General features: G+C 39.1%; 2 protein-coding genes across 2 annotated transcripts in view; both read right to left on the bottom strand.

Moving 5' to 3' along the window:
- CUNH3orf70 (chromosome unknown C3orf70 homolog) overlaps positions 1–27,750 on the bottom strand; it is an 81,734-nt gene that overhangs the window by 18,094 nt on the left and 35,890 nt on the right. The gene's annotated exons all lie outside the window — the stretch shown is intronic.
- On the bottom strand, positions 9,399–9,955 carry LOC114207119 (ATP synthase F(0) complex subunit C1, mitochondrial). Its single transcript, XM_028101118.2, has one exon. The coding sequence runs from the start codon at positions 9,919–9,921 to the stop codon at positions 9,511–9,513; it is 411 nt and encodes a 136-aa protein (XP_027956919.1). The 5' UTR covers positions 9,922–9,955; the 3' UTR covers positions 9,399–9,510.

Here is a 27,750-nt window from a genome sequence, read left to right as displayed (position 1 = left end):
AACAAAGAGACAGAAGACTTAATTACTTTCTCAAGCTCATGTAACACAAAAGAAGTCAGTTCTAGGACCCAAGCCTTGTGCCCTATGTGTTCTTTATGAGGGTACTCATTACTTCATTACTATGGTTTAGATAATGCTCTTATTATTTATACTGTCATTCTCTACCATTAACTTCAGCTAATATTCCAATTTGAAACAGAGTGTAAATACATAGCAGATATATTTCCTTGAAGGAGTTTCTTTCTTTTGGCTTTAGAGCACAAAGGAAAGGGGAAAAGAATACCCAAATAAATGTAAAAAATAATTTATATGCCCTGTTAAGCTATTGTATGTACTTTATAAACTATTTTTTTAGAACAGTTGTGCATTTTGATTCTTAAAAAAGATCCTTTGGGAGGGATATGAGCTTTTTGCTTTTACAGATAGTTTTAGGACTATTAAAAGTATGTGTCCCCTTGACACATGAAGTACTCTGCTCTCAGGGAATGCAAAGTAATTTTAAAATTAGCCTAAGCAAAATATAATTAGAAAGGTAAATCTACTGGAAAAAAAAAATGAGTGGCCTAAGGGAAACTGTGTCCACAGTTCAGTTCTTTGATTTTATATAGTGATTCACAATTATGTTTATTTTATTCCCAAGGGCATTCATTATACTGAAAGTAATGTTAAATATCTTTATTCAGCTATTTCTGCAATATGCATAATTTACTGAGTTGAGTAGCATATCACAAATTAAAAACAAAAGAACATATTTACTACATAAATATATACATTTATATATATTATGTTTCTATATAAAATATATCTTTTACTGTAACCAATATTTTTTGTGGCCTTATCTGGCACCCTGAGCCATTGGCAATCAATATGCCACTTCAATCTAGGAGAACATTAAAGTTTATATACTGCCCAATATGTTAAAGTCCCCAATCAGAACTTTATGCAAGATCATAGTTTCATTTTTCAAACCGGATAATTTTTAGTGCAGTGGAACATATTAATGTAAAGCAAAACCCTAGTGAGACAGGGTATCAGAAGCATGGATTATTTACTCATTTAACAAACATTCATTGAATATCTACCATGTTTATACTACTAAATCAGATGCTACAGGGAAACAGAAATATAACATGCAGTCATGCTTCAAGGACCTTCCAGTCAAATTAGGGGTAGAAGAAAACAAAGTACAATTAAGTCGAGAACTGAGTAAAACTACAAGAATATATACAAGGGCATTCACCAAGCAGCAGAATAGGATTCCAGGCTTCACTGAAGGATTTCACACGACTAGTAAAAGATATGAACCCAGAGAGGAGCACACAGAACAACTCCAGACCAGTTTCAGAGCTGAAGTGTCAGGCAGGCCCTGGAGGTTCAGAGGTCTGATCAAGAGAGCAAAGGAGAATAAAGTCTGTGAGGAAGATGGAGGGCAGATGGGGCTCAGAATGCAAGCCCAGAGTTCGTGTTTCGGTGACTGGTGAAGCACTGAAGATCACCGAGGAGGCACGTAACAACAACAAAAGAAGGATTTTAAAAGAATTCAGTCTGGTAAAGATGTACAACTAAAAAGAAGATAGCAGGAAGGGAAAAATGAAGGGGAGAAATCAGAGGGAGAGACGAACCATGAGAGACCATGGACTCTGAGAAACAAACTGAGGGTTCTAGAGGGGAGGGGGCTGGGGGGATGGGTTAGCCGGGTGATGGGTATTAATAATGGAGGGCACGTACTGCATGGAGCACTGGGTGTTAGACGCAAACAATGAATCATGGAACACTAAAAAAAAAAAAAAGATGTACAACTAGACCGAAGAGAGAAGAGATAAGGATTCAGAGGAGGCTATCATGGATTTTCACACATGATATTCTGATCTAAAGTCACATGGCTTAGGAAAGGAAGGAACACGGAAGTCACTCTAGGAAGATGACAGATCCTGGGCTTAAGGGCAAGGACTGGGGAATCAAATGCATCTGGTTATGAATCCTGCGGACTCTGGGACTTATTAGCTGCCTGATGTTTATGAGATCATTAACATCCCATGTTTCCCATTTCCTCAGTGTAAAAGTGGTTAGTAATATCTACCTTTAGAACGCTTTGCCTCAGTGTCTGGCACACTGTAAACATTCTATTAACTGGTGTTACTTACAGAAGGTAGGGGCTGCCTACCAGTCTCCAAGCCACTCTCCTGGCTCTAGAGATTGCCACGTGCGCCCAGACCTGCCAAGGCCATGACCACCCCTAGGCCTCAGTCTCTAGAATGCCCCGAATGCACCCAGTTTCCTGATTCAGCTTAACCTGTACACTTCTCTCTGACCAGAGCTCTCTGCAACCCTACTACCTTCATCACCTAGCCCCCAACCCTACAATCCACTTTTATATCTGCCTTCACTTCTCCTCAAACTAACATTTACTGAGCTTCACTTGTGTCCCTGGCCTTAAATTAGGGACATGGGGTTAAAATAGCCAGAAGACAGACCACATCCCTGCCCTTGTGGAAGGGATATATATTTGAACAAATAATCACCCAAAAAGATATGTAATTACAAACCATAAAAAGCGACAGGCGTAAGGTGATAGAAAAAGCAAAACTGGTGATTAGAAATTACATGTGGGATGTGTGATTTGGACCAGGGGAGAGCGGGGGTGGTGTCAGGCAAGACATCCTTAAGAAAATGACCGTATGTGGTACATGTCACCTCAGGACTGAGTGGGAGTTACCAGGCAAAGAAGGGAAGGGCCAGAGTGGTTGGAGCATGATGAGCAAGACAGAGAATGGTAAGAGATGAGGGTCATGGAGGCCAGACCATGCAGGGCCCTAGAGGCCATGTTAAAGATTGGGAATTTTATCTTACAGAGTAGGAAGACGCTGCAGTTTTAAGGAAAGAGTAACATAACCAGCTTTGCCTTTCTACTTGCTTCTGTTTCTATCTGCTCCTCTCACAGTATGAGCACAGACAAAGCTAATCTGAAGCACTCAACAGACTTCAACAATTCAGCCACCACCCCGCTCCCAGCTTCCCACTCAGATCTGGACTTTTAAGTCAAATAGGTGAAGAAAGGACTGGAGGAAGTAGAAGAACTTACCACCCAGCCACCAGGACTGGGCAGGAGCCCTTTACCAACAGACTTCTACAATCGCCACGGCTCTGAGCCACACTTTTGACAGCCTGAGGTATGGGAAGGTGTTACAGTGAGACCTGCCCTAAATATAGCATTTCTGAAAGTGCCATAAGCCGACAACAGAGAAGCTGTTTGCCACATTTATCATTTACAGAGCAACCAGTCTGAACAGAGATATAATGAAGACTCTACTTTTTTAAACCATGTTTAGTTCTACCTGAAGCCAGCTCCTCTGGTTTAAGGGATAGATAGCAGCATCAAACTCCTGTGTATTTTAACAAATACCTACCAGTAAACAACAAGAGGGAAACAGAAGTGTAAAACACACCCCCCTCTTATAATCCAGGTGGGTCTCACACATACCCAAAAACAGCACAAGAGAAAAGATAAGTATTAAGTTGGGAGGTATGCACTATATACAGTGTAGGAGCTCAGAGAAAAGTGAGGGCTGGAAGGGCTTGGAAAATGTAGGATGTGAACTGAAGAGGAGCTAGGACTTGGACAAAAGAAAGTGGTATGCCTTATGCAAAAATCCAGAGGTGGAGGAAGTGTGGGTTACTGGAGAGGGCAGTGGGGTGACCAGCCTGACTGGAGCAGAGGGTTCTCCTATGACCAAGAGCAGTCTCACCACCCAGCTAATCTGGAAAGAGAGAGAGCAGCAACACCCTTCTCTTGCCTTAGAAGACTAGACATGACAGGAGCCACTCTGCTGAGTAAACTGGCACAATGGAATTCCTTGAATTCGAAGACACACACGATTCCAGAGAACTCCAGAGAGTTCAGAAACATTGTAATAGGTAAGTCTGGCTAAAACAACCCACAGTTAAAATAAAAAAGACAGAGAATGAGAACTCTCAGGCTTCCATTTCCTTTTTGGTGGCCAAACAAGGGTTTCATATGCAGGAGCAATATGGCCACCTCTTTCCACTTAATCTGAAAGTCCTACTATCCACTCAGAGCTGCTCTATAGGGCTGGTCTTAACACAGTAAACTGGTTAGAAAAGGGAGAGCTGAAGGAGTCTTCTCCCAAGGATGGGTCGGTCACTGATGATGAGATGAAACATGAAAACCGTATGTCCAAGAAAGAAAAAGATGGCAGCTGACAGAGCACACAGAGACTCAACCAGTATGTATTAAGTGTCTGTACTTTGCAGTGCAAGAAAACACTGAGAAGCCTGATGGAGGGAAAGAGGAATTAAAGGGAAAATGGCTGATTATGGATCATTACAAGGTAAGAAAAGCTGTATGAGTACTACCCTTTTTTACCTGAAGATGGATGATGAGGAGGATGATAATAATAATTAATAATAATAATAATAATAAAAATAACAGTCATTATCTTTGATTTCTTTGTAACAAACCTTGACCTTATGGGCATTTTATGTGACCATCTTAGCTGCCTACCTTTCTCTGCAAAAATCGCTAGCATATGGTCTGAGTTACCCAGTCCATGAACTGGGCAGATTTCTAAAGCTGCAGTTAGAAAAAATTTGAGAACAAAGAAATTCCCTAAGGGAGGCAGCAAAAGTGGAGACCTAGAACATGATTACCCTGGTGCAGTTTTCTACCATTCCACTAGCATACAGCTATATAGTTCTACAGATCCCAAATAAGTTATTAGCAGCCATTAATTCAATGCACAGATATTCCTGACAGACTAAAGCTAAGGGAAAAGGTCTAAGACATCTGTCACATTTATCTATTGATCTGGGGATGAAAAGTTGAGAAATTCACAAGAAAACGATGTTAACCAGTCAACCTGATCTAAGAAAAATAAGATCTTGAAGCATGTGAAGTATCTGCTTAGCACGGGAGCTCAGTAGGAACTCAGCTGACTAAACTTTTAAAAATGCATCTTTGTTAAAGGTTATTTTTGTAGAGAACATATCTATACATATTCAAAAACCTCATTTTCAAATTTATACAAACCAATATGGCATTCTGGAACTTTCTTTTTTATTAATCAATTACAACAATGAAACGCATTCTAAATATCAATGAGATGTAATTTCAAATCTATTAATAATTATATATGAGAATTATTTCTTGATATAATGAAAGAAAGTATATTTTTTCTTTAATCAGTTATAATAATTACCATTCATTTGTCTTGGACCCGTGGTTAAGCTTGCCAATTTTAAAAACAGTACCACTGGGAAAATCCAAAGAGTTAAGGAATAAGAAGTAACAAATTTAGTATTTACAACTAAGTAGCATCTCTACTTAACTACCCACTTAACTACAGGCATACCTTGGAGAGATTGTGGGTTCAGTTCCAGATCACTGCAGTAACATGAATGGTGAAATAAAGTGAGTCAAATGGATTTTTTAGTTTCCCAACGTCTGTAAAAGTTATATTTACACATTTCTGTAGTCTATTGAGTGTGCAATAGCATTAGGTCTCAAAAATGTACATACCTTAAGTAAAAATACTTTGTTAAAAAATGCTAACCAACATCTGAGCTTTCAGTGAGTTGTAATCACTAATCACAGATCACTCTAACAAATATAATAATGAAAAATTTGGCAACATTGCTAGAATTACCAAATCGTGACAGAGAGACACAAAGTGACAAATGCTGTCGGGAAAATGGCACTGACAGACTTGTTCGACAAGCGTTGTCACAAACCTTCAATTTGTCTAACAACACCGTATCTCCAAAGCGCAATAAAGTAAGCACAATAGACAGAGGTATGCCCGTATTCCTGAATGGGGACAAGAGGGTCCAAAACCCAACTTGGAGCTTTGTTCTTAGACTGCTTCTTCATGACAATAGTTGGGTTGTAAAATATATGGACGGAGCCACTCCACACTTGACACTAACAGTAAAGAGTAAAAACTAGATTACAATGAGATTATAAATGTGCTACATATTAATTGCCTCTCAACTCCTGATTTTCCCTTCAATATGTTCTGCCATAATGTACAGCATTCTTTTAGACACATTTCCTCTACAGTCAGCATGATGCTAAATTTTCTCAGGAGAGGGTGCTGGAGGGACACTGCACAAGTAAGGGGCTCTCCTACTGCCTGCTGCACACATGAGGGGTCAGGGGCGAGGAAACCTGTTGGAGCTCTGCGCCTGGCAGGCACCCAGAACACGCAGATCCTTAGCAAAGTTGCAGTCTTGCCCTGGCCTGGTGATAGGCTTCCTGTGGCCCTTTTCACATGGAAACCAGCATTCCAAAGGCCTTCTGCCTACATCATACCCTCCTGCCCACCCAAGCCTCTTGCTCCCTCTACACACCCACACCCGTAACTGCTGCCGGCCTGTGACCCCCTGCACTCCAGGGGCTCGCCTCCTGCTTGCCAAGCAACTTCGTACCAGTACAGCCTGGCAAAGCTGCAAACTTCTCTGCTACCTGTGGGATGAACTACACCTCTTCCAACAAAAGGGCTGACACCCCTTTGGGGGGCCTTGGGGAGGGTACTGCCTTCCACCTTTGTCTTTCCTGGGTATTTTCCCTCAGCCCACGGGAACCATGCAGGCTTTCCTTGTATCTCATAGTCACTTATTTCTTAGAGTTTCATAATTTTTTATATTAAACTTCCTGTGTAATCTACTGTGTGGTTTCCATTTTCCTGACTGGACTTAAACTGATTCAGTGATCAAGTTCAAGGTGTGGGATTTCCTGTAAGCAGTACTTTCCTAATTTGTCTACTGAGAAAATATAAACATTATATTAAGAAATTAAGTTGTATATATTTGGAACCTAGACTAATAGATACTAAATGTTATGTATTAAAATACTAATAATTCTTTAAATGTTTACAATTGGAAAACTGATAAACAATTAACTTTAATAATAATAGAGGAGGATATTAGAAGAATACATCCTAAAACCTGTTTTTTTAAAAGAGCATTGTTTTTGCTACTTAATATTTCTATATCAATAATTAATGTCAAAAAATAACAGGGGCGCCTGGGTGGCTCAGTCGGTTAAGTGTCTGCCTTGGGCTCAGGTCATGATCCCAGGATCCTGGGATTGAGCCCTGTGTTGGGCTCCCTGCTCAGCAGGGAGCCTGCTTCTCTCTCTCCCTCTGCCTGCCACTCCCCTGCTTATGCTCTGTCAAATAAATAAAATCTTAAAAATAACAAGGAGAGCTTATTAAATACCCTTGAGTATTCTCCTCCAAAGGAATGACATATAAAACTACTGAACTAAAAGTGCTTTCCCTGAAAAAACAAGCAGGAAAGAAAATTCTGAACCAGCCTTCATACTAGACCAACATATGTTAATCTTAATTCCAGACTGAAAAATCCAGTGGGTAGGTTGGGAGTAACATTCAGTAGCTTTATGAATGAGAGCACATCATCAACGTGGCCGGCAGAGTATAGTAATACAGCTCTTTTCCCTACAGCCTGGAATATAACTGCCTAGGAAGAGAACAATGGAAACAGACAAGGAGGAATCATCCCTACCTGTAAAGCATGTGGAATCAATCACTTGAGAAAAGAAATCCTGATTACATGCAACGTTCTAGACAAAACGAGCAGCATGGAAAGGAAGTCTAAGACATTCAGCACCGTGACGGGCACTGTGGGAGCTTTATACCTGTTTGCCTACACTGTGTGTGTGGTAATTTAGGACTACAGCATGTGCCTGTCTGGTTTTAGACTACTGATACATTGATGAGATTTGGTAATATGATAATACAGACTTTCAAGGCCAAATAAGATTTCTATGGGTTTGATGAATTTTTTAAAATTACCACTTGAAAATATAAGGGAAAAAAGACATTACCAGCACAAGTATGTCCCCTGCAGAAAAACAAAGTCACAGGCCTTTGAGAGACAGGTTATGGCTAAAAAACACTCCCAAAGACACCAGCCCCACGGCAAGGATGAGGCCTGTACAGATGCAGCTGTTCTGATGTGCCGGGGATAATCTAAGCAAATAAAACCATCCTGGGTTGGGGTGCTACTGGGTGAGGTGCCTCAGTCATTAAGCGTCTGCCTTCAGCTCAGGTCATGATCCCAGGGTCCTGGGATCGAGCCCCGCATCGGGCTCCCTGCTCAGCGGGAAGCCTGCTTCTCTCTCTCTCACTCCCCCTGCTTGTGTTCCCTCTCATCAAATAAATAAATAAAATCTTTAAAAAAAAAATCCCGGGAACTATCTAACTATGCAGTTGGCTGGCTCAGAGATCCCCAACTGCTCTTGAAAGAGGCATACCAATTATAGATTTTTAAAGAAATGTTGCTAATGAAGAACCAAATGCGATTTCTGTGAATCTTTTGCAGACCATGAGCTTAAAATGTTAGGTGAGATATTCTTGATGGTTTCAGAGAGATTAATGAGGCTTTTACTGCTTCTGTCTGGAATACAAGCAGACCACATTTAAGTCAAAACAAGTATCTCCAAGAATTCATTGATTAATGCTAATAATTCAGAAAATCTATAGTTCTCCCATAAAACCTCAAAGGACTACAAAATGATGTGATAAAGGCAAACAGCCTTTTCCTTTACAGTGAACATTTTAATGAACCCAGAGACAAAAAAGATGTATTACTATATTGTAATGCCTGAGGAAACTAATTAAAAAACACTCATTTTACTGCTCAGTGGGAGCGATGGTTAATTTCATGTGTCAAGTTGGAGGGTATTTTTGGATGAGACTAACATTAAACCAGTGAATTCTGGGTAAAGCATATTGTCCCCATAATGTGGGTGGGCCTCATCTAATTAGTTGAAGGCCTGAACAGAACAAAAAGACCAGCTTCCCTGAACAAGAGGAATTTCTCCAGTAGACTATCTTTGGACTTCATCTGTACCACTGGCTCTCCTGAGTCTCCAGCCTGCCAGCTCACACTGCAGATTTTAGACTCACAAGCTTCACAATTTTATGAGCCAATTTCTTGTATCTTTCTATATACATACAAATCCTATTGGTTCTGTTCTCTAGAGAACCCTAATACAGTAGGACTCAACTTACCTATAGTGATAATAAGATATTGGCATGGGCACCTGGGTGGCTCAGTTTGTTAGGTGACTGCCTTTGGTTCAGGTCATGATCCTGGAGTCCTGGGATCGAGTCCCACATCGGGCTCCCTGCTCAGCAGGGAGTCTGCTTCTCCCTCTGACCCTCCCCCCTCTCATGCTGTCTATCTCATTCTCTCAAATAAATAAAATCTTTAAAAAAAATAAGATATTGGCATGTAAATATAATCAAATATGTCAACTTTAACTTCCACTAGTAGGGAAAAAAATCCAACTCCTTATTCCAGTGCCCTTGTTTCTTGATGATACCACCCCAAAAAGGGATCTTCTATCTTTTTTTTTTTTTTTTTTTAGAGAAACGTTGTGTTTAATGGTAAAGCTTAGCACACTCCAGCACCAGGCATGGCCTGAAGTCGAAGCAGCAGGGACGGGTAGGTGACCCTCATGGAACCTCACATGGCGAACAGGATGAGGAAGGCGACCATCAAACAGAAGAGCCCCATGGCCTCAGACAGGGCAAAGCCCAGAATGGCATAGGAGAAGAGCTGCTGCTTGAGAGACGGGTTCCTGGCATAGCCAATGATCAAGCTGCCAAACACTGTTCCAATGCCAGCCCCTGAACCAGCCACACCAACCGTGGCAGCCCCAGCGCCAATAAACTTGGCTGCTGTGTCAATGTCCCGGGAGACGACACTGGTCTGGAACTCCCGCCGGGCCACCTGGAGCGGGGAGCTGCTGTAGGATGGCTGTTTAGCTGGGATCTCTGGCCTACTCAAGAGGGAGGCAGACACAGGCCTGATCAGATCCCTGGTACAACAGCGAATCAGAGCCGGAGAAATGAGTAGTGCCCCGGTGGTCTGCATTTTCTCAGCCTCCCGGCTTTAGCTCTAGGTCTCAGGGATCTTCTATCTTATCAACTGTCCCTCAGGCCAGCTGGTGAGAAGCCCCAGTCTTACTTCTTTTAAGGATATACATGCATGTATACTATATATTTTAAATAGATTAAATTATATAGCTAGGGCTAGTCTAATTCCCATATAGCAAAATGATGGAATTCATATACATTGATGGGTTATTTTCAGATTTTTCCATCAGGTTTTCTAATACATATTGTCAGCATGATTTTTCCCCATTTACTTTGATTACCAATACTGTAGATTATTAGCTGTTTTTAAATACTAATTTTTTTTCCTGACATTATCCTTTATGCATTTTCATTCTGGTTGTGACAGTGAATAAGGCCAAACTGCATTCTGAGTCTTATGTTCCAATTCAGTGTTGTAAAATCAAATTAAAAGTATGTTAAGCACCTAAAATATTTCGAGTTATTTCACTTATTTTCAATTGTTTTGTTAAAGTAGTCTGAGTTTTGATAGTGTGGTTCATAGGATTCTAGTTCAAATTTTGCATCCTTTTTCTAGATACACAGTGCCTATGTAACTCAGGATCATCATTAGAAAATGGCTGTCATTTCTATCTTGGGTAACAGTCCAGAAATAACAACTGCAATACAATGTGGCAAGTGTGGTAATAGGATGATGTATAGAGCACAGAGAAAGAACAAAGAAAGAGGAGAGGAATCAACCATAGGAGGGCAAGTGGTTCGGGAAACACTTGCAAGAGATGATGTCTAAGCTGAGTTCTGGTGGCTGGAGGCTTGGTGGGGCTGGAAAAGATCAGGCATCCCTAGCAGACAGTGTGGTGTGTAAAAGCACAAGGATGCAGAAGAGCAAAGGTTTTCAGAGAATTAAAGCACTTTAGCATCACTTTAAAATGGTAGGTGTAAGAAGGAAAACAGCCCAAATAGATGAGCAGGGGCTTGGCCACAAAAGGCTGTGTTATGCTATCCCATAGAGATTGGATATAGAGATTTTATCCAGGAAGTAATGGGGAATCACTGAAGGATCCTGAGTAAAGAAGAATGGGGCCCTAGAATATTTATGTTTTAGAAAGATCATTCTGACAACAGTATGAAGAAAGATGAAAGGGTGGGAAAGACAACTTAGGTTGCAGGAGAGATGAAGAAGAGCCTGCATTAAGGCAGTGGCAAAGGAGTAGGTTAGAAAGGGATAAATTCTGTGAGACTTGATCTTTTGATATGTAAGGGGATACAGGATTTCAGGAATCCATAAGGTATTTGAGGTCATGAATATGAATGTTACCATCCCTGACAGTGTATGCTAAGAACAGTAATAATCAATTGGAGGGGGAGAGGAGCAGGACCTATGTGGGAACATATCAGGACCTCAAGGGGAAAGTATATGTAGTTTTAAAAAGCATGTTAACATCAGAATTAAAGTTTATACTTAGCAACTCAAGAAATTTACTTAAAGGCTCAAGTCTGCACGGAGACGTACACACGTGAATGAACATGCATGGTTATGTACTTAATTGCCCCCACAGGATAACTGTTTGCTGAGTCCCTCTGAGGACCCATGTCTTTAACTCTATCTTGCCTCAGATGCACTTACATTCTAGGGAAGATACCAAAAGGATTTAACATATAACCCATCATTCCCTCCCAGCAGTGCCTAAATCCAGGTTCCAGGGAAATGGAAACGGCCCAAATTCCTCTCAATGCAATGCCCCCATCCACACACACACACACACAGGAGAGAGGCAGTCCCAGGTTGCACTGAGTTCCTCAAGACTGATATGTAAGCTAAGCTCTAGTAGAAATCTAATATGATACCTAAGACTTGTTACTCTCTCTTCAAAAATAACTCCCTTGCAGCAAGATGTAATAAAAGGACACTAGGGTAATAGCTACATAGTAAGTTAGGCAAAGGCCTGTTATACTTTCTATTTTATATCATTAAACAGCTCAATTACCATACCTTATTAATTCAAATAATAAGAGTGCTTTCCCCACTGATATTTCCCCTTAATTATGGGTCATGGGGAACATTTTGTTATGTGTCTAACATTATCTTCATTTTGTTTTTATTATTCTATTAATTTATTTGAGTGTAGTTGGCACACAATGTTACATTAGTTTTATGTGTACAACATAGTGATAAACTTGTCAAAGTTTATACATTATGCTATGATCACTACAAGTGCTATCATCTGTCACCATGTGATGCTATTACAATACCACTGACTACATTCCTTATGCTTTGCCTTTTAATATTATTCTCACTTTAAAATAAAAAAACTTTAAAATTAAGGAATTACTTAAAAAGTTTCCAATTTGGGGGGCACTTGGGGGTACCAGGAGAGAATGATGTTACTAAATACAACAGTAAATATTTTTATAGTGAATATTTTTAAACAATGTATTTCCTTTTTAAAAAAAATCTGGATGTTTATGCAGTATTAGTAATGCCTAAGGCAGCATATACCCATACCGCAATTGGATTAAAACACTGAATTAAAGAAAATGGCAGGGGACCCTGGGTGGCTTAGTCAGTTAAGCAGCTGCCTTCAGTTCAGGTCATGATCCCGGGGTCCTGGGATCGAGTCCCCGTGTTGGGCTCCCTGCTCAGTGCTGAGCCTGCTTCTCTTTCTCTGCTGCTCCCCCTGCTTGTACTCGCTCTCTTTCTCTCTAATAAATAAATAAAATGTTTAAATTTTTAAAAAGGCAAAGACAGTTATGTGAGTAGAGGACATGATCATCACTCCTGTGTGGCACAGTCCATACGGAGCATGGCTTTGGAAGAGGAAAGGCAGTCGACCTATCATTGCTGTCATATATAAGGTGTTAAATAGCTATAAATTAAAATAAGTCTGTCCTAATGGAAACAGTTTGGAGAGGTTATGCTACTCTAACTACAAAAGTATTTCCTTTAATACGTCCACCCAACAGCTACTCTGAGGTCATTAAAAAAATTCCCTGCCATAAAAGAACACAAGAGCAATAATGGACTGATGGAAAAGCTGCTTTAAAATTTTTTTATTTTGGGCACATTAGGTAACTCAAAGTAAACAGTCAAGAAAATACTGATTTTAAAACTAAATTTGCTAGGGCACCTGAGTGGCTTAGTCATTAAGCGTCTGCCTTCAGCTCAGGTCATGATCCCAGGGTCCTGGGATCGAGCCCCGCATGGGGCGCCCTGCTCCTCAGGGAGCCTGCTTCTCCCTCTCCCTCTGCCACTCCCCCTACTTGGGCTTGCTCTCTGTCAAATAAATAAATAAAATCTTTTAAAAAAACACAAAAATTAAATTTGCTAGAAGAGTATGTTTGCTTTGGGAATCTCCCCTAAACTTAATAATTCATTTAGCGCACATTTAGAGACGCCCCCCCACACAGGAAGGTTCTTGGCCTACTATAAGCTCATTAAAAGTTACTATATATATACCCATTAAAACTTACTATAAAGGAAGGAGTGCTAATAAATGACCCAAATATATGGAGGATTTTTTAAAGATTTTTAAAAAATTAACATATAATGTATTATTTGTTTCAGAGGTACAGGTCTGTGATTCACCAGTCTTATACAATTCACAGTGCTCACCATAGCACATACCCTCCCCAATGTCTATCACCCAGCCACCCCATCCCTCCCATCCCCCACCACTCCAGCAACTCTCAGTTTGTTTCCTGAGATTAGGAGTCTCTTATGGTTTGTTGCCCTCTCTGGTTTCATCTTGGTTTTTTTTTTTTTTTTAAGATTGATTGATTGATTGATTTACTTGACAGAGAGAGAGAGAGAGAAAGAGGGCACAAGCAGGGGGAGCAGCAGAGGGAGAGGGAGAAGCAGGCTCCTCGCTGAGCAGGGAGCCAGACATAGTAAGGCTTGATCCCAGAATTCCAGGATCATGACTGGAACTGAAAGCACACTGAACCACCCAGACGCCTATATATGGAGGATTTTAAAAGAACTGTAGCTATAAATCTAAGTGGTTAAAGTGTTACACTAGCAGGAGGCTGCATGGTACGATGAGATACAGATTGGTTAAATTCTGGTCAGATGCTTACCTCAGTAAAAGGTGCAGTTGCAGAAACCATAGGTTAAAGATTATGTAGAGGATTTAAACACACTGGCAAAAATCAGAAGTATTTTTTTTAAATCACAAGTATTCTTAAACTTCAGTATTTTATCCTATTAAAGAAAGTTTAACAAAAAAGAAAAAACTTACCTAGAAAAAAGAAGCCTGACAGTCATAACTTTCTAGTAGAGTATTTTTAAATTTTCTTTTGTTTTGATGAGTTTGTTGTGTTTTGATGAATACATGATGAAGTGTATGAAGAGAGAAACTTTTAAGTAATTTTATTAAAAGACTGCCTCTTCTGGCTAATACCAGTGTCTCTGGCATTCCCTTTCCCTAATTTGAATTTGTAGCTTTTAACTGGTTTGAGATGGCTTGTTTCTAAAGCATTCATAGAAATAAAAGGAGCCTTTGCTATTATCTAATCTAATCCTCTTATTTTACAGATAAGCCACGGTCCAGAAAAGTAAAAGATCAATACCCACTTTTCTTGACCCCAACAAGAAATATGAAATCTGTGTTAGCTTCCTGTAGCTGCCATAATGAATCACCACAAATCTAGTGACTTAAAACAACAGAAATTTATTTTCTCACAGCTCTGGAGGCCGGAAGTCCAAAATCAAGGTGTCAATAGGGCCATCCTCCCTCGAGGCTCTAGGGAAGAATCCTTCCTTGCTTCTTGGAGCTTCTGATGACTCCAGACTTCCTTGGTCTATGGCTACAGAATTCCAATCTCTGCCTCCATCTTCACAAGTCCTTTTTATGTCTTCTCTTCTGTCTCTTAGAAGACATCTGTCACTGAATGTAGGACCCACCTGGATAATCCAGGATGATCTTACCAGTTTAACAGAATTACACCTTCAAAGACTTTTTTTTTCCAAACAAGGTCACCTTCACAGTTTCCAGGGGTTAGAATTTGGACATATTTTTGGGGATGCCATTCAACCTATTAGAGACTCTAAAGAATAATCAATCAATTAGCAGGAAGTAATATCAGATTCTCTTTCTCTATGACAGAGAAGAAGTGAAGAAACAAAAGTGGAATTGGGTGATAAAAGTAGAGACAGTGGTAATCACTGAAGGTAGTAAGGGAACAAAAGGAGAAGACAGCTAGAAAAGGCTTCATAACTTTGTCAAAGATCAACTTCGAAATAAGATGCCTGGCAATTCTACAAAAATACTGTATCATGCAAGTTGCATGCATATCTGCTGTGATTTGTGAAATGGTCAAGTATTTTAAACTCAAATTTCTCAAAAGGGAGTCCAGTTTCCAAAACATGTTTTAATTGGGATATCCCTGGAACGCAGCGAAGGGAAAGTCAGGATGAATACTTAAGAGGCCGGTAGTCCTACATTTGCCAGCAGACAGCCTGAAGATGTACAACCTGGAGGCTGACTCACTCTTACTCTAAAAATAAGTGGAATTTCACGTGTAGTGAAAAGAACGGATTTAAGCCTTGATGGAAAGCAACATGCTCAGGTAGAAGGTAAATAACAGCTTTTATTAACGAAACCCAAAGACTTAAGTGAACTTTATGTAGCTCTTCCTTTAGAAAAACTAAGTCTTCAGTTTCCCTTTCTCTCAAATTCCTCCCAGTCCCAAGACTTCGGCAGGTGTCACTGATGACTTTTGTATCACATACATGGTAGTCCCTTGTGGCTCATTTTGTGACAATATTCTGACTCTATCAAGAAACTGACTGAGTGGTCATTTGCCAGGTGGCTCTCATTCCCTTACTTCCCAGCAAGAATCCCTTTTCTCTGTTCTTGCTCTCTTTCATCCTGCCTTTAGATTGGAAACACTCTGCTTCTATTGCCAAATAATTCCAGTATTTTCAAATTTCACTAGAGAACTTATTTCTGTGAAGTTTTCAACAAATGATTCATATTAGCATCCCTAGTAGCCTAGAAAAATTATGCTTATGGTATTTACATATTTAACCTATTTTCATCTAGCTTACTTTAAGCATTTAAAAATAATTATAAAATATTTGTCTTACACAAAAGTATAAAGAAAAATATAAAGAAATCCCAGTTTAAAAAACAAATAAAAAATAAATCTAGCAATATAGTTGAAGTCTCTGTTTATTCATTCCCAATTTCATTCCCCCCTCTCTCTCCCTACCCCATCACTGCCAAGAGGTAACTTCTACCTTAAACTTGTATCTATTTTTCATTATATCTCTAGACTTTATATGTCTAGACTAATTATTTTATTTTTTGTAGAGTATATCCTGCCAAACCAACTCTAATAAATAATAATTAATTATGATCATGGTACTTAAGAAAAATTCCAGAATCTGCAAATTCAGAAAAAAATTCCCATGACATTATTTTAAAACCTGAGTCACTGAACAGGAGTTAAATTTTTAACAGTTTTATTCCAAACTGATAACTGCCATTTGACATGAACACAAATCCTATAGAGAACTGTAGCAAAAACAAAGTAGCATAGCTAATATTTGCCTTCCTGTAGAAGCTTTAATCTAGACTAGAAAAAAGGGTACATAATATATAGAAAGTTAAAATGAAGACAAATGAGAATCCTAAAGAATTAACTGTGCCATATTTTTTTGATATTTATAAGAACAGGAGTTGAAATAAACATGATTGCCTAAAGAGAATATTCCTTGTTTCAAACATGGCTGAAAACAGCAGTGTCTTCATTCCTGCCTCATCTGAGATTTATTTAGGAAGAAGTTAGGAAAACCTTATCCAGTCATAAAATAATGGACAAGCATATAAGGGACTATAAATAACACTAGTAGAAACATTTAAGGAAATAATTCTATTTGTTAGTCATAGTGAGCTTCAATTATAATTCATTATAAAACAGTGCCAAAAGGAAATTCCAGTTGTGATATATATGGGGAAAAAGAAGACACAGTGGGCTATTAATACCGAATATAAAACAGTAGTTAAGCCAACCCGTATTTATTAAGCACTTCTTAAGTGCCAGGGAGAGAGCTATGTAGAGCAGGGAAGAGAAAGGTACATAACTTAATCCTGGGAATATAATAGGCCCTGCCCTTACAGCTAGAAGCTGACACAATAATTTAAATTGCAAATAATATTAAGTTGATTACTATAAAAGAACTAAATGAGGACAAAAATAACTAAAAGAACATAACTGGATTAAGTAATTTTGTCTCAAGTTTCATTTATACATTGAGAAATATTAGGATTACATTAAAAGGACTCAAGTAATTATTCAGAGATTTGAATATATCCAGACTTGGAAATATCCAAGAAGAATGGGTAGCATTTTTCCTGATATTCCTTACCACATAAACATATCCCTAGAGGCTACCTCTACAGTAAACTAAAGAAATGAATTAAAGCAGCTCAGATTTTCAAGGCATTATAATTTTAAGTGGTAGCAATATCTAGCTTTTAATAATTGAAGATTTCCCCATCAGACCTATCTAAAGTACTTCAGTTAAAATGAGTTCATGTATATGAAAGCAGCTAGCATCACACTTGCCAGGCGGTGGATTTTTAGTAATATAAGTTAAAACAACAACAGCAATTAACCTTATCTAAGGAGCAATAGATAAAGGAAACTATACAAGAGGCACAGAATTTTACTGACTGAAAAACCTTTGGAAGTGATCTTGCCTAACCCCTTAATTTTAAAAGATAGAGAAACTGAGGCCAAATGATTTAGCCAATTAGCACCAGAGCCAGGTTTAAAATCCAAGTCTCCTAACATAAGACTAAGTGCTTTTGCAAATTCTTTTGTTAGGCTAAAGTTTTGTGAGGAAAAAAAAAAAAAAAGGACCCACCAAAAGCTTTGTTTTCAAAAAGCAAATATTCTGGATTCTGAGGCAGAAAAAGCCCAGATTCTTACTCTGTCACTAATCATAGCCGTAGGCGAGTCACCAGTTTTTGTATATAAAATGAGAAGATTAGACTGGATCAGTCATCCTCATCTTGGCTATGCTGTCGAATCCTCTGAGTGGCTTTTTAAGAACAACAACACCCAGGTCCTACCCCACACAGATCTTATTTTAAATGGTTTGGGATGGTTCGCTGGCATCAATAGTAAAGTTTCCCACATGATTCCAATGTGTAACCAAGACTGAGGCCCACTGGACTAAATAATATTTAAAGGTCCCTTTTATCATATAAAATTTGAATTTATTCTTCCTTGTTTTGTTTGTAACATTAGTTAACACTAATGGGTATATTAGACATAATAAATGCACACAAATCCAGAAAAAAAAGTCCCTTTTAGACTCTGTAGACATTCATGGTATGTGCAAATTCTACACCATAATCCCTTAGCATTTATTGAGTCCTATTAAAAAGAGACCTTCTTCTTCCCTGGTGTATCTTTCTCTATGGAGGGAACTCAATTACTATCAAATTCTTGGCCCTCTCAGTCTATGTCTTTCCTCCCTCCATCCAAGGAAACAGACTGGTTTATTAGTTGGTAAATTTGGAGGAATACACTGTATATGCTTGGCTCAGCTCCCTCCTTTCGCCTCTTGGGAATGAGCCAACCACAGAGATCACATTCTGACCTAGTTCTCTTAAGTCGCTGTACTGGGACTCCTTTCAGTCCAATGCTGTATGACTGCTATAAGCCTTCTAATTCTGAGGTTCAGAATTTAGAAACCCACCAGGCAGCAAATACAAGCTGCAACCCTCTAATTTAGATTTTATTAGAAAAAGGTAGTATTTTGGTTCCCAAATATTTATTCTTGTCTTATTTCTCAACTGGTTCAGAACTCAGTAAATGAAGAGCAATGCTGTTTCATTGGGTCCTCCCAGATAGCTCAACAAGGCCTACTCTGTATTTGACAATACCACAGGAATACAAAGATGATGTGCTTATCATTTGGTAATGTTCAGAGTGAGTAAATAAACAAATAAATATTATAGTTGTTACGAACTGCATGTTTGTGTCCTCCCAAAATTCATGTTAAAATCCTAACCCCCCCTTTTGATGGTAATAGGAGGTGGGACTTTTGGGAAGTAATTAGGTAATGAGGGTGAAGCCCTAATGAATGGGACTGGTGGCCTTATAAGAAGAGACACGGGAGAAATGATCTCTCTTCATCTGAGGTTAGAGCAAAAAAGTGGCCATCTATAAACCAGGAAAAGGGCCAACATACCTGTGCTGGCACTCTGATCCTGAACTTCTAGCTTCCAGAACTGTGAGAAATAAATATTTGTTGTTTAAGCTACTCTGGTATATCTGTTACAGATATATTCAAGGAACATATTTTAACTAAAGGAAGTCTTTTTTAAAAAAGGATTTTTTAAATTTATTTATTTGAGAGAGACAGACTGAGAGAGGGAGCATGACTGAGGGAGAGGGGCAAAGGGAGAGGGAGAAGCAGACCTCCTGCTGACCAGGGAGCCTGATGTGGGGCTCAATCCCCAGACCCTGGGATCATGACCTAAGCCAAAGGCAGACGCTTAACCGACGACTGAGCCTCCCAGGCGCCCCTAACCAAAGTAAGTCTTATCAATCTTGCCTTAATTCAGGGTTTTTCAACCTTATCCTTATTAACATTTTGAGCTGAATAATTTCTTCCCTTTTTTTAAACCACTTTGTTGAGGTTATGACTGACATACAAAAAGCTGTACATATTTAATGTATACAACATGGTGAGTTTGGAGATAAGTATACACCCAGGAAACCATCACCATAATCTACTCAATCATATCCATCACTTCCAAAAGTTTGGGCTGACTAATGCTTGTTGGGGAGGGCTGTCCTGTACATTCTAGTAAGTTTAGCTGCATCCATGGCTCTTACTCATTAGACGTTGAGTAGCAATTCCCCCAGCTGTAACAACAAAGAATGTCTCCAGACACTGCCAAATGTCCCCCAGGTAGCAAAATCACCCAATGTTGGGAACCACTGCCTCAATTTGATGTGTCAGGACGGGAAAGCAAAAGTGTGACTACGTGTTGAAAAAGCAAACACAGAATCATAGATTATGACAGCCAGAAAGGTCTATACAGCTCAGCTAGTCCAGTACTTTGCATTTTTAAATGAGAAACTACAGTTATGGAAATATTAATATTTATTGCAAGCCACTCATTGAGGCAGAACTTCTTACACTTAAAATCAGCAACCCTGTCAATAAAAATACAAAAAGAAGCATAAGCTAGGAATTCCCTAGTTGTTTTTCCTCCTGAAAACAGTATTATTTCAAGAGCTGTGCCATATCACTTTAAAATATATGAAATACATTTCCTCCAATTCTTCCTCTTATAAGACCTGTGAGAAATCTTTAGAAGCCATGCCTACACTACTAAAGGTAAAAACCATGGTTCTCACCATATGTGTATATCACAAATAAACACAGAAGAATAGCCACTGATGTGACAGAAATAAAGGAATACATTAATAAAAAGTACAGAACCCATCACGTATTACCTGGCAAAGAAGCAAGTAGGTATTCATATGTAGTCTTGCCTTCTCCAACCCATCCCCCACAGTAGCCTTTCTCAAAAAGATCCTTCTAAAACACAGACCTGATTATGTTTCCTTCAGCCTGGCTTCAAATCCTTCAAAGGTTCACAATATCCACCATCTTCAAGATAATAACCAAAATTCCCAGTTTCCATGGTCTGCCCCTGTGCACCTCTCCAGCCTCATCTCCTTTCCTTCTCAGATACATACCCGAAATTCCAGCCATTCTGTACTCCTTGAATATCTCTACAGATACCCAAGAACCTATATTTAGTAAGCACAGGAAAAGTGAGATCAGTACAACTGCATGTAATGCTTGTTTATGAACCCATCCTTCACTTGTCAGATCTGGTGTGACTTCCTCAAGAACACTGCCCCAAACCCAACTCTGTTACATGTTTTCACAACACCATGGACCTCTCCTTCACCGCATTTATCACAACTCTAGTTTTTACAATTATTTGTGTGGTTATCTTACGCATCTCTTTCTCCATACAGACTGTAAACTCCAATAGGGCAGGAAGTATGTTTATACTTGGGACACATTGTCCAATATGTCCCCAAAGAAGGTTTCACTTATGCTTGGCATACAGTAGATGCTCAATGAATATTTATCAAATAAATAAATGAGTATTCTTTTACATCTCCAAGTCTTTTCAGGGTGGTATTTCCTATCTGTAATGACCCTCTTTTCCTTCTTTATCTTGCGAGTTCCTGTTTTCCTTTAAAACTCAGCTCAGCATCCTTCACTTAGGGATCATCCTGATCCCTAAGGCCAAGTGAGACACTCCACTTCTGTGCTCTCACAGCATCCTGGACATATTTTATACAGCATACATCTTTGACTGTAGTTTTCTCTGTAATTGTCTCTCTCTCTCCCTGTCTCTCCTACTAGACTGCAGGCTCCTTGAGGATAAGGGTTATGTCAATCATCTGATATGCTCTGCAGGCAGCACAAGCGCCCAACACAGAGGGGGCACCCAGTTAACGTTTGAATGACTACAGAGGTGCATACACTGCATTTTATTACACAGGTTCCCACCTGTCTGCAGAAACCCCTGCTGAGGGAGAACGTTATAAGGACAAAATAAAGCCTGAAATAAAGCCCCAACATTTAAATTACACTACAGCTTATCCAGAAAGGACTGTGACCTAACAAAATTGCTTTTAACAAATTTTTACCAATATTTCCCTTGGTGTGCTTTAAGAATAACAAAACTTTACAGTAAGAGAACACTAAATACAAAGATAAAAATAATTTAAATAATAAATCAGTTCTGGGAAAATAGGAAAGTTAAATGTTGCACTTAGTGCAAGGTGAGTCATTTTAAAATAGTGATAGCTCAAGAACCACTCGACCATGTTATTCCATTACTGAAAGGATAGTTTACCTTAAGAATTCCACTGCAAATGATGTTAACCCTTTATGGACAACATAACGCTCTCTGTAAATTTTTCCTATGTGCTTATATTGAGGGAAGAGTTGGGTTGCTAAAGCAACTTCACTTTTCTTAACACAGTCTATCCCTCTAGACTTCTGAAACATTAAATGCTATTCCAATGATTCTTTAATAGACATAATTAGAACAATATAAGGACAGAAGTTCATGTTATTTGGCTGCTTCTGTCACAGCTCATAAATGACTGCACATTTGCCCTGCTTATAAGCTAGCGTCTCCTTAACCAAGACATGTGAAGCTTTCAAGAAACAAATAAAAGGTTAATGCCAAGACACTGCCCTTTTCTCTACCTTACAACCTTATTTAAAATACAGTAAAATGAAAACTCAATGAAGAGGGGAAGGCAGGGATAAGACCTAAAAGAAGTATAACGGCAAAAAACTCAGTCTCACTCAAATCTGAATAAATAACCCATTGCCAGATCACTCTATTTTACTGAACAACAGCAACAATCAGATTATACTAATTTAGGAATTTTTGAGTTTCTTTCTTGTATCTGATGTAATTCATGAGGTAAAAATACTCTTCAGTAAGCTGTCTTTGTCTAGTTTCTACTGCTACATGAAACCCATGATCTCCACTCTTACCCCGGGCTGGGTTAAAACCCCAGGGGCCCATCTCCAGTCCAATTACTGTCCCATGGGCCTCTGGACTTTAACTTCCAATCCTGGAGTTCCCTCTGGCACCAGGAGATTTGCCTTTCCTGCCTTCAAATGTGGCTATACATGAAAAGAGTTTTTGTCGTTGCTATATTTAATCCAAAATTTATCTGGGTTTTCAGCAGGAGAAGGATATTCCTTTATCTTTGAATTCCATTATCTCACCTGGAAATTCCTTACTGTTAGAAGTTACTCTTCAGTATGTTACCTGTAGCATTAAAGTCTTCACTAAAGTCCCTTAAAAACAAAAGTATTACTTTTTAAGCAGACTTTGTCCCTCTTCCCACCATCAATGCTTATTGATCCTAATGACTGACTGATGATAAATTAGCTCTAACATCTCATTTCCAGTTTACTACTACTTGATATTAGACATCCAATGTCAAATCTAAACACTGCACCATATCTCATGACATATTCAAATGTGAAAATGAACTGAAAAGGCATGTCTGATTATGAAGTTTTAAGTTAGGTTTTTCAATTCATCTAATTCTGAAATTGTCATGAAAGTATATCACTTCTCTATTTTTAGTTTTATGTCGCTTGGTTGTATTGCAGTTTTTAGAGTTTCAGGTACTTTCAGAAAAATAAAGCTAAGTTTTATAAAGTGTCTTACAAAGATCCTATACTTGTGGGTACCTGGGTGGCTCAGTCGTTAAGCGTCTGCCTTTGGCTCGGGTCATGATCTCAGGGTGCTGGGACTGAGCCCCACAGTCAGGCTCCCTGCTCGGCGGAGAGTCTGCTTCTCCCTCTCCCTCTGCCTGCCGCTCTGCCTACCTGTGCTCTCTCTCTGCCAAATAAATAAAATCTTGAAAAAAAGAAAAAAAAAGATCCTAAACTTGTTCATATAATAGCAAAACTGCAGATTACTTGAGATGTAGGATTGCTAATGGGCAAAGGGTAATTTGGCAAGTATAAACACATTTCTGCCTAATGGAGGATTTACACAATACACCCACACACACACACACACCATATATGTATATATATACCATACATATGGTTATGTAACTCCTAGAAAGAGCCAAATTTTAGAAAATTTGTTCATTCAATAAATATATACTATATGCCAGACATTGTATTATTGAATGCTAACCATTCAGTGGAGAACAGATAAGACCACTTTACCTTCATACGATTGGTATTCCAATAGGAGATGGCAGAAAGTACAGGCATACCTTGTTTTACTGCACTTTGCTTTACTGAAATTCACTGATACTGCATTTTGTACAAACTGTAGGTCTGTGGCAACAACCTTTTTCGTTTATTCTATTTATTATGGTGATCTGTGATCAGCGGTCTTTGATATTACTATTATAAACCACATCCATATAGGGCAGCAAACTTAATCAATAAATACTGCGTGTGTTCTGATTGCTCCACTGACCAGACATTTCTGTCTCTCTCCCTCTCCTCAGGACTCCTTATTCCGAGACACAACAATATTGAAATTAGGCCAATTAATAACCCTACAATGGCCTCTAAGTATTCAAGTGAAAGGAAAAGTTGCACGTCTCTCACTTTAAATCAAAAAGTAGAGATGATTAAGCTTAGTGAAGGCATGTCAAAAGTGAGACAAGTCAAAAGTTAGACCTCTTGCACGAAACAGTTATTCAAGCTGTTAATGCAAAGGAAACGTTCCTGAAGGAAATGAAAAGTGCTACTCCAGTGAATACTCAAATGATAAGAAAGCGAAACAGCCTTATTCCTGATGTGGAGAAAGTCTGAGTGGTTTGGATAGAAAATCAAACCAGCCACAACATTCCCTTAAGCCATAGCCTAATCTAGAGCAGGACCCCAACTCTTTTCAATTCTATGAAGACTGAGAGAGGCGAGGAAGCTGCAGAAGAAAAGCTTGAAGCTAGCAGAGGTCAGTTCATGAGGTTTAGGGAAAATAAGCCATCTCTGTAACATAAAGGTAAGAGGTGAGGTAGCAAAGTGCTGATGCAGAAGCTGCAGCAAGTTACCCAGATCTAGCTAAGATAATTCATGAAGGTGGCTATACTAAACAACAGATTTTCAGTGTAGATGGAATAGCCTTCTACTGGAAGAAGATGCTATCTAGGACTTTCATAGCTAGAAAGAAAAAGTCAATGACTGGCTTCAAAGCTTCAAAGGACAGGCTGACACCCTTGTAAGGGACTAATGCAGCTGGTGACTTTTAAGTTGAAGCCAGGGCTCATTTATGATTCCAAAAAGCCTAGGGCCCTTAAGAATTATGCTAAACCTATTCTGCCTGTGCTCTACAAACAGAACAACAAAGCCTGGATAACCGCACATCTGTTTACACATGGTTTACTGAATATTTTAAGCCTGCTATGGAGACCTACTACTCAGAAAAATAAAGATTACTTTCAAAATAGTGCTGTTCATTGACAATGCACCTGGTTACTCAAGAGCTCTGATGGAGATGTAGAGTTAGATGAATTTTATTTTCATGCTTGCTAACACAACATCCATTCTGCAGCCCATGGATCAAGGAATAATTTTGACTTTCAAGTCTTATTACTTAAGAAATACATTTCATAATGCTATAGCTGCCATAAATAGTGCTTCCTCTGATGGATCTGGGCAAAGTAAATTGAAAAGCTTCCAGAAAAGATTCCCCATTCTAGATGCCATTAAGAACATTTGTGATTCATGGGAAGAGGTCAAAATATCAGCATTCACAGGAGTTTGGAAGAAGCATACTCCAACCCTCATGACTGACTCTGAGGGGCTCAAGACTTCAGTGGAGGAAACAGCTGCAGATGTGGTGGAAATACCAAGAGAAGTAGAATTAGAAGTTGAGCCTGAATGGCTGAAGTCTCATGATAAAACTTTAAGATTTATTTATTTGAGAGAGAGAGAGAGAGAGAGAGAGCGCAAGTGCATGCGTGTGAGTGGGGGAGGGGCAAAAGGAGAGGGAGAGAGAGAATCCTCAAGCAGACTCCCCACGGAGCACGGAGCCCACCACAGGATCTGACACAGGGCCCAACCTCAGGACCCTGAGATCGTGACCTGAGCCAAAACCAAGAGCTGGCCCCCTAACTAACTGAGCCACCCAGGTGTCCCTCATGACCAAACGTTAATGGATGAGGAGTTGCTTCTTATGGATGAGCAAAGAAAGAGGTTTGTTGAAATGAAATCTACTCCTGGTGGAGATGCTGTGAAGATTGTTGAAACAACAACAAAGGATGTAGAATATGACATCAACTTGGTTGATAAAACAGCAGCAGAGTTTGAGAAGACTGACTCCAATTTTGAAAGAAGTTCTACTGCAGGTGAAATGCTTTCAAATAGCATCACATGCTACAGAGAAACTGTTTATGAAAGAAGAGTCAATCAATGCAGCAAACTTCACTGTCTTATTTTAAGAAATCGCCACAGCCACCCCAGCCTTCAGCCACCACCACCCTGAACAGTCAGCAGCCAGCAACATCCAGGCAAGACTTGCTGAAAGCCTAGCTGATGGTTAGCATTTTTTAGTTATAAAGTATTTTTAAATTAAGGCATGTACATTTTTTTAGACATAATGCTGCTGCACACTTAATAGACTACAGTACAGTATAAACATAACTTTTTATGCACTAGAAAAACCAAAAAATTCGTTTGACTTGCTTTACTGCAACATTCACTTTATTGCAGTGGTCTGGAACTAAACTTGGGACATATCCCAGCTATCTCCTGTATGGTAAACAAACAAACATGCAAAGCAAGTAAACAGAGATTAGGATTATAGCTAAAAGGACATAAGCATGATTCTATCACAGATAGAGAGGGCCCATTCTAGATAATCAGGAAAGGCGTCTGTGAAGAAGAGACGTGAAGGACAAGAAGGGTATTTACTAGAAGTTTACAGCATGGGGGGCTGGAGGGCAAAAGAGTGGTAAGATACCAAGGGGTATGAGAATATTCAAGGCAGAGACAACAGCAAGAACTATGGTTTATAGCAAGAAAGCATGTTAGGAGTTCCACAAACTAAATTAAGGCTAGTCTAATGTGTAGCAGGGAGGAGGGAGAGTATAACGAGATGTGTGAGACTGGAGAAATGGCAAGGTCAGATCATGCAGGACAATCAAAGAAAGTCACAATACCAAACTGCATAAAAAATGCAAGGCCCAACAATATGCTGTCTACAAGAAACCTACTTAAAACATTAAGACATAACGGGTGCCTGGGTGGCTCAGTCAGTAAGGTGTCTGCCTTCGGCTCAGGTCATGATTCCAGAGTCCTGGGATCAAGTCCCGTATCCGGCTCCCGGGTCAGCAGGGAACCTACTTCTCCCTCTCCCCATACTCCTCCCCCTAGCTCATGCTCTCTCCCTCTCTGCCAAATAAATAAATAAAATCTTAAAAAAACAAACAAAACAAAACAAAAAAACATTAAGACATACTGGTTAAAGTAAAAGGATAAAAAAATATATACCATATAAACATTAAGCAAAAGAAAGCTGCGGTGACTATAATATCAAAGTAGATTTCAGAACAAGGGTTAGATTACCAAGGATAAAGAGGGATGTTACCTAATGTTCCTTACATAAAAGGAGAAATTGACCAAGAAGATGTAATAATCCTAAATATGTATAAACCTGACAAAAGAGCTTCAAAATACATGAAGGGAAATCAAACCCCTCAAATTGATCTGCAAATTCAATGCAAATCCAATCCAAATCCCAAGAGATCTGTTTTTACAAATGGGGAAGCCTATTCTAAAATATGTATGGAAAGAAAAAGTAACTACAATAGCCCAAACAATAAAGAACAATAAAGCTGGAGGACTCACAATGCTTGCTTTCAGGCCTATAACAAAACCACAGTAATCAAGACACTATGGTATTGGTGGAACAGAATAGTTGGCTTCAGCATGTTTATAGTCAATATATTTTCAGCAGAGCCCAAGGCAATTAAATGGAGAAAGGAGTCTTCAACAAAGGGTGCTGATACAACTGAATACCCATGTGTTTTAAAAAAGGAATCTCAACTAATACCTAACACCATTAAATATGAAATTTATACTATAAAGCTTCTAGAAGAACACATAGGAGGAAATATCTGTGACTCTGGAGTAGGCAAAGAATTCTTAAAGAGAACACAAAAAGCATAAACCATAAAAGAAAAAGTTGTCAAAATGGGTGTCATCAAAATTTAAAACTCCTTTCTAGACACTACAGTGAACAGACAGTCCACAGACTGGGAGAAAATATTTGCAAACACATATCTGATACAT

Source organism: Eumetopias jubatus, unplaced genomic scaffold (assembly GCF_037043125.1).
Source record: "Eumetopias jubatus isolate StellerSeaLion01/CBP00866 unplaced genomic scaffold, mEumJub1_p1.0 scaffold_1, whole genome shotgun sequence".
Classification (NCBI taxonomy): Eukaryota; Metazoa; Chordata; class Mammalia; order Carnivora; family Otariidae; genus Eumetopias; species Eumetopias jubatus.
This window is presented reverse-complemented; position numbering and strand designations above follow the sequence as displayed.

Bases quoted from the DNA above. Each gene is read 5' to 3' on its own strand.
- LOC114207119 (XM_028101118.2), bottom strand. From the start codon at position 9,921: ATGCAGACCACCGGGGCACTACTCATTTCTCCGGCTCTGATTCGCTGT.